Source organism: Elephantulus edwardii, unplaced genomic scaffold (assembly GCF_000299155.1).
Source record: "Elephantulus edwardii isolate Elephantulus edwardi_28Jun2011 unplaced genomic scaffold, EleEdw1.0 scaffold00122, whole genome shotgun sequence".
NCBI classification, from domain to species: domain Eukaryota; kingdom Metazoa; phylum Chordata; class Mammalia; order Macroscelidea; family Macroscelididae; genus Elephantulus; species Elephantulus edwardii.
The window spans coordinates 2,380,078-2,388,013 of NW_006399872.1; the positions used below are offsets into that span (position 1 = coordinate 2,380,078).

The window sequence follows — 7,936 nt, forward strand, 5'->3', positions numbered from 1 at the left end:
AAAAAAAAAAGATGGATCTAGAAATTACTTTTGTAACTATGAAAGCAACCCCGTTTTTTTCTCGCCTTTTCATCTCCGGAGTAATAATATATCTTAAGATCATCTGACTCAAAATGCCCCATGCTGGTCCATCTCATCTCTCCAACACCTACTATGTCAGTATTTATGCGTTCCATTTCTTTCTTAACAATATTTAATTTTCCTACTTTCATGGTTCTCACATTCCATGTTCCGATCACAAGTGTCTGCTTGCAACTGTTCCTCTTCCTTTGTATTTCCATACTTGAAAATTCTGCCTCAGTTGCCCTCTCTGTTAGTCTACGTGTACTCTGTTGTACATAGGGTTTTCAGAGGCCTATTTCAGAAGTGGCACATAACAACCACCACCACCACCATTATTGGCATTGTATGTTCCTAGGTTTTATCCCGTTAGATGGTAAGAACAATTAATAAAATTTTGCACAGATTTTTTTACATTCTTTCATTCAGTTTTGTCTTTGCTGTTAGAAAAAAAATTACTAACCAACAAAAGTTTTGAAAATTTTTGTAACACTAGACATTCTGTTACAACTGTGAACTGTTATTTTTTAACTGAGAAGACTGCAAAACTGAGCTTTGTAGGGGTAGGTGTAATTTTAAGTTCTTTAATTTGTACAGAACTTCTCTTTGTAAATTACTTAATAAACTGTACAAAATGTTCAAAGATAAATGATGTCCCTAAAACAATAATCTCAGTATTTTTCTTTTTTTTTAAAAGCAGTCAGTGGAAGATGTGCTGTGCTATTTTGTGGCTGTTTAATTTCAAGCATTAACTCTGCAATGTATTCTCTTGCCTTTTTTTTTAATCTTTCTTAATCTAGTGGATTTTTTCCCCCTCCAATATTATGCCTGCCAAAGTACCTTATTGTTGTACATGTTCAAATGAGCCCAAATTATCAGTAATAATTTTAGTCAGGCCTTTATTTCTTCTTTCTGCGGGGGGGGGGGGAAGAGCATTATTTGACAACTAGGCTTACCATACAGTGTTGTAGATTATCCTTCAATGAACTCTCATAAATGTTTAAATGGGGTGCCACTTAATTTCTTTTATAATACCATCAATAACTGAATAAAAAGCCCAAATAATTCTAGGGGAAAAAGAATACTACCTCCGACCTCTGTAGAGATTAAATTAATTCATATATGTAAAGCACTGTTTAATGCCTGACATATAACAAGTACCACAGATTAACAATTATTAAACAAAACACGGTCTACATTCAAAGTACTGTACAAACAGCTTGTATTTAAAAGTCACTTTTTAAAATCAGCTGCTAACTCTGGAAATCCAATATGGGTTAGTCATTGTTCCATGAAAGTTTATTGAACACAAAGTCATTGAACCAGTCTCCCACTGTTTTTATGGAATAACAGATACAACTAAGGGGGGGGGGTTAATTCTTGACCACATTCTCGGGATCTAGGTAGACCTGGAAATTATGTCTAATGCTTCAGAGGTAAAAGGTGTCTTTTCCCTCCTCTCTAGACATGAGAAGGAACTTCTGAAAGAATGGTAGGGATGGGAGTGAGGAGATTCTGAGAACTGTGGGACATGAGCTTTGAATTTCTTGCTAATGGCAAAGAATTGCTAACAGACAGTCATACATTTCCTAAAAAAGAAAAAAAGATAAATTCATGTATGTATGGTAACACTTGCACATAAAACATTCAGGGAATATTACCTAGCTCTTAATAACTAGTAGGTTATCAATGTGATACTGTATTTAAACATCAAAATCACTGCAAAATATTTTATTCCTATTCTGCAAATACAAAATTAGCCATTTCAGTCTCTAAGGTCCCACACATATTATAAAATGATTCTAAAAATCCATACTCAATGCTACTTCTCAAGAAAGAATATGACAGAGAGGTAACTCACTTACCAGAAGAACAAAGGTATTTCCAGGAGCACAGGGGAGAAAATGTAGAAATTCTCACTACTCTATAAATTCACATATACATGACCCCATGTACTTTTAGGGGAAAATTGCCTTTTTGGTACTGTTAGGTCCCATTAAGGGAGCTATGACTCATAGCAACTCTATGAAAAACAGACTGAAGCCGTATCCTATCTTGTACCATCCTTAAAATTTCCACCACATTCAAACCCATTGTTGCAGTCACTGCATTCCATCTCAATGAAAGTCTTTGTCTCCCTTGCAAGCCCTCTACTTTTCCAAGCATGATGCTTTTCTCAAAAGGATGGTTCTTCCTGATGTCCAGAAGTATGTGAAATCTCATCATTCTTGTCTCTTTAGAAGCACTGTGACAGAACCTTCTCCAAGACAGACTAGCTTGTTCTTTTCGCAGTTCATTGGCTATTTAATAATCTTCTCCAACATCTCAATTCAAGGGCATCCGTAATTTTTCAGCCTTCCTTATTCATTAGCTAACTTCACATACATATCAAGCAATACTATACTATGCAGCATTGAATAACAAGGAACTCATGAAATATTATACAAAACAGTTGAAATATCTCAGTCACAGAAGGACAAAAACCACATATGGCCACTTGTAAAACGGGACTGACATCAGGGTTGGGGGAAGACAAAAGAAGGGGATAAATAATGTATACTGCATTGAAACAGATCAGTGAGAGAACTATTTAAAAGGGATATATAATTAGGTATTATTGTCATGACAGAAGTCCAGAAAGAAGGCTGCATAGTGGCGTGGACATAGGGGGAGGGATTGTAAAAGTAATTTTTCTTTTACTTTTCAGAAAGAAAAGTGATTTGGTGGGGAGCAAGTGGGCAGGGAGAAAAGTGCAACAATGAATGAATGGAAACCCTAAGTCTCTGTAAACTGTCATTAAAATTAATTTTTTTAAAAAAGATCAAGTACTGAGCCGTGGGAAATGCCTTGTGTTAAGAAGACAGGAGGAAAAAAAAAAAAAGAAGACAGGAGGAAGAACTTTGTAGCTAGCTGTTTATGGTGATGGAAAATTTTGCAAAGGATGTGGTGATGGCTGTACAACATAACTGATACAGTGAGTGCTATTGATTTCATACACAAAAAGTGTTGAATTGGCACATACTGTGTCTACATTTAAAAAAAAAAGACCAGAAACAGACTGGGGGAGAACCTTTCCAAGGTAAAAAAAAAAAAAAAGCAATGATGTCAGTTTAAAGACTAAGGTGTTCCTGATCCAAGCCATCGACTTTTCAACAGCTCCTATGCATTTGTAATTTGGACAATATATAAGAACGGCCCAAAAAAACCAAAAGGTCATAGGAGACTAGACAGCACATAACAATAAAACAAGGAAAGGTTTACATACAGAATCAACCCTGGAGATCTAACAGGGATGAGAAAGAAGGGAGAGGAGAATAAAAACTAAGAAAGCTAAGTTGGGTGAAAGAAAAGGCAATACACCATAAGAGGTTGTTTAGACATCGTAATTAACTCTAAAACAACGTGTCTATGAATGTATGAAAAATGAGTATGATATATATAAATACTTTCATGCAATTAAAAAATTCATTGTAAAATTAAGCTCAAAAGAAATATGTAAAAACAAGTAACATTGTGTACCTTTAACAAATCAACATTAATCATTTACATATTAAGAATATGGTCCAATAAAATGTATATAAAGTGAAGATAAAGCAACAAAGAAAGAAAAGTGGGAAAATCAGTTTGCTACCACCCACTAATATTAACTCCAATTTTTACCTAATAGATAATTGGGAGCTCTGGTGGTCTAGAGGTAAGGAACTGCATGGTCATCTCAAAGGCAAACAGCTGCTCTGTAGGAGAAATATGGGCAGTCAAGTCTCACGAGATCTGCTGGCTCTGAAAACCTGCTGGAGGCTCATCTATCTATAAGTTGGTTGTGACTTGATGGCACACAACAACAACAAAAGGCTAAAAAGAACATTATTCCCCCTAAAGTTTAAAGTCCTTCCATATTACCTGTAAGGATACAATATCCCCTTTAATTTGCCAATCAAATTTCTCAACATGTATTTGTAAACCACTTCTTCGTGTACCTGAACTCATAATCTTGGCCAACAAAACAAAATAGGAAAAGAGCTGGATTTTGAGACTTAGATGAGGCAAAATTTTGAGACCAAGAAAAATTACAAGTGGAAATTTTGGAATGAGAGACTCAAGAGTAGGAATAATGAGCCCTTTCAGGAGTTTGATGTGGAAGACTGGACTACTACAAGGACTGTGACAAGTAACACACACTCAAAATAGCAGTTGCCCAAATCTTTCTTTGCACCTCTACATTTGAATGGCATCACTATGTCTGACTGATCCTAAAAGGATCTAGCTTCAAATATTCAGCTCTTTTGTGTCTTTCTAAAAGTGATTTAAGTTTCTAACAGGGTATTCACTTTTATTGCCCATAGAACAAGACCACCTAAATAGTTATAAAAGGTGGGCAAACAGGGAAATCCCTGGTTCTTCCGAAAACTTACAAATTGGTCAGCAGTAATTAACAAGCCTTTGCAGGCTTCGGTATGCAAAAAAAATTTGGCAATCAACGTCTTGAACTAGCTTCAGTCTCAAAAGTTTTCTAGTTGTTCATATATACTAACATTGTCCCCTCCACAAACCACCACTTCGGTGTCCCATTCTTAAAACAGAACCATAGGCCTGGCTAGAGCCAGCCAATGCAAGCTGACAAAAATCCTTACTTTAAATGAAAATGTTTCAAAAAAATTCCACTCTTTAAAATAGCTAAAAGAAGAAAAAAAAGAATTCTAAACAACTGTTAAGAACACTGGCTCTTTAAAACTACTAAAGCTTTGGATGAACACTTCAAAACACTTATTTTCAAACTACTGTAGTTTCAATTTTACTACCAAATATAAGGATATAATCCAAATTTCAAGGTGATGTGGTGTTACAATGGTTAAACTCTTGACAACTAAAAAGTATTAATTTAAACCCACCAACTGCTTGGCAGGAAAAAAATGTAGCAATCTGCTTCCATAAAGATTTATAGCCTGGAAAACCCTGTGAGCCCTGCTGGGCAGTTCTTCTCCATCCTGTATGGTCACTGTGAGTCAGAACTGACTTCATGGCAATGGTTATCCAAATTTCTTCAAGGTCAGTGCAGGAACAAATACTTTGACTATATTATTAACCACATCACTTGCAATTAAGCTGTTTAAAGTATATCTTGAAGAACTCTGTATCCTAAAGAACACATTAATGGCTACATTGATTCAAAACAGTCCACATGACTTTATGGTTTTGTGTTGAGGCAAAACTGCATAGTTTTGCAAAGTGTCAGGAACTCAAATGCTACTAAAACTTCAAAGTCCACCTTGTTTTATCCCTTAGGGCACTGGTAATACAATTACATGAAGACAAAGTGGACAAGTGTGTCCATCCAAAAAGTTTTAACTTAGCATTTTTATCATATTTTATGTACCATTTGTGTTCTAATGTCAGCTAACTGCATTAGCAGCTTAAATTAATTTGGTTTTGCAGTAAACCAAATTTCCAGAAACAGAAAATGAAAACTGGTGCCGGTAATATAACAAGTAACCAAGCAAAAAAGCTGTCTTAAATTATGGCAACAGAAACAGCTTATGTCAATATCATGAAAAATTAAGTCTTTTTGTATCCTACAGGTCTTTCTGTAACTAGGATTATTTCTTTAAAAAACTAAGTTGCTTTTTTGTGTTGGGTTTGTTTTGGTTTTGGGTTTGTTTGTTTGTTTTTGTTAAGTCAAAGCTTCTTGGCCACTATTACTAGGATCACAAACAAAGTGATGAAAGAGAAACAAAAATAATTGACGAAAGAAGTCTTGAACTGGCTTCAGGTTCAAAAGTTTTCTAGTTGTTCATATATACTAATATTATTCCTTCCAAACACTTACCAACTCTTAAACCAGAACCGGCAGTCTGGGGAGAGCCAGCCAATGCAAGCTGAAAAAAATACCTTCCTTTTTCCTTTGCGGAGGTAGGAGAGTGTCACTCTCCGACCTAGAATCAATTTTATTCCACTAAGTTTAAAATGGTGCCGAACTGAGCAGAAAGTATGTAAAAATATGTAAAGAGAAACGGGAAAATTAACTTTTAAAAGCTAAGTTCCTATTTTCCGTAAACGGGTCCTTATAAATGCTGCAGAAGGTAAGGACTCGGGGATGAGACTGAGCTAGGTTCACAGGCATTCCTCCGCGGCGTGCGCATTGCGCGGAAAGAATGAATGGAAGACAGGCGCGTGCGAAACGCAGCAGGTCCGGCCGGCAACTACGGCAGAACAGCAATCAGTAGGCCTCGCTCCTCCCTCTTCCCTCCTCCATGACAGCCGTCTGAAGCATGTAGGGGCGAGGACAATGTGATGCCCCCTCTCAACACCTCTAACCGTCATCGTAGATGGATAACTTTACCGCGCCGTATGGAGTTTCCTTCCCCACTAAAATCCTTCTCCCCCTTCCCTGCCGCCAACCCCAGCAAGTCCCGGGTGCTCTAGAGCAACACGCGCTCTCCCCTTGTCCACTCCCCACCGCCAGGTCCAAGCTTCCCCGCGCGTGCCGCACCACCACTCCCGCCCAACCCACTCTCCAGCGCCCACCAGCTCACCAAGCCCACCCGCCGAGCGTCACAACACTAGCGCGCGCCCCCAACCCGAGACGAGAGAGAGAGGGAAGGCAGCCCCAGGACTTCCTTCTCCATCTCGTTCCAGATCAGCTCGCCGCCCACCCTCTCCGCGTTCCCGGAGGCTGCTCGGAGCCGGCGCCCTCCTAACACGAGATACAAACCCTACAACCCTATCCTATGTGCTCGATCACTCTCCACCCTTGCAGACAGATCGCGACTCCGCGAGAGGCGCCACGCTGCCCCTCCCCCAGCTCTCTCCCCCAGCTCTCCAGCCCCCACCGGAACGTGTGAGCTACACGCCGCCGCGGCTAGCCGCCGGGGCGCCCCCAAGTTGCCCGCGGAGAGGTCAGGCCAAGAAGAGGGGGAGGGGGCAGTAAAGGGTAGCATGCGCGCCGGGAACGCCGGCCCGCGGGGTCCCCCAGTCCGAGGGGAGACTGAGCGCGGGGACTGGTGGGGGTGGGGGCCAAAGGCAATACTCACCGGTTCCACAGTCGCCATCTTAGATCGATCTGATCGCACAACCGCTCCTGAAGGGGGGGTGAGAAGAAAAAAATGATATTTAAACCGGATTGGCCGACTGCTATCCACGTGACGGACGTGTCCGTTTGGCCCTGGCGGCGCCTGCGCAAGACTGCGGCTGCGTGAATAACGAGAGGCTTCTGGGAAGTGAAGTCTTACTCCCCGCTTTTTTTTTTTTTTTTTAAGGGCAAAGAGGGGTGGCTTTTTTTTTTTTTTTAAGTGGTCACGTGGTCGGTGGATGAAGTGGGCTGGTCTCCCCGCGACGGACGCTGGCGTGCTGGCGTGTGGTTTTCAGCCCTCTGTTCTTCCTCCTAGGTAGCTGCTTTCACACTTACTGCTGATCATGCCTACCATGTCCTTTGTCGCCCTGTCCTCCCATCTTTCCCTGAAGGTTGGAATTGCAGGCTCAACATACACAAGACTTCATTTGCTTTGTTGAGTTCCTTGAACTGGTTGCCTGTGTGTTTATTTCTTTTTCTTTTGACCTCCGACCATTTTCTGTTTTAGTTTCAGAAAGAGGCAATAGAAAGTTGTTTAAGCAATCAACCCTCGCACGTCCCCGGCTCTGCTAACGTTGATGAGCGTTCATTGCCATCGCTGTGAACGGCGGGGTAGATGCAACTGCCCACCAAGTACCCTCTTGCCACTGGTTAGAGAAATGGAGAGTGGACCTGACACCTTTTCCTGACCCCAGATCCTGAGAGTAAGACCTCAGGGCTAAATCCTTCCTGAAAGTGAAAATTATTTGGAAGCTCTTGTCCTCCCAGTTCCACTATTCTGCTTTGACGTGAATGGAAACAGCGTAGTCC

At 40.4% G+C, this 7,936-nt stretch overlaps 1 protein-coding gene across 1 annotated transcript in view; it reads right to left on the reverse strand.

The window, feature by feature from the left end:
• Nucleotides 1-6,378, reverse strand: part of EIF4E (eukaryotic translation initiation factor 4E) — a 59,962-nt gene extending 53,584 nt beyond the window's left edge. Inside the window, exon 1 of the mRNA XM_006893102.1 lies at nucleotides 6,373-6,378. Within this exon, the coding sequence (XP_006893164.1) occupies nucleotides 6,373-6,378 (6 nt within the window). The remainder of the gene's footprint in view (nucleotides 1-6,372) is intronic.
• Between the last annotated feature and the right edge of the window lie 1,558 nt (nucleotides 6,379-7,936).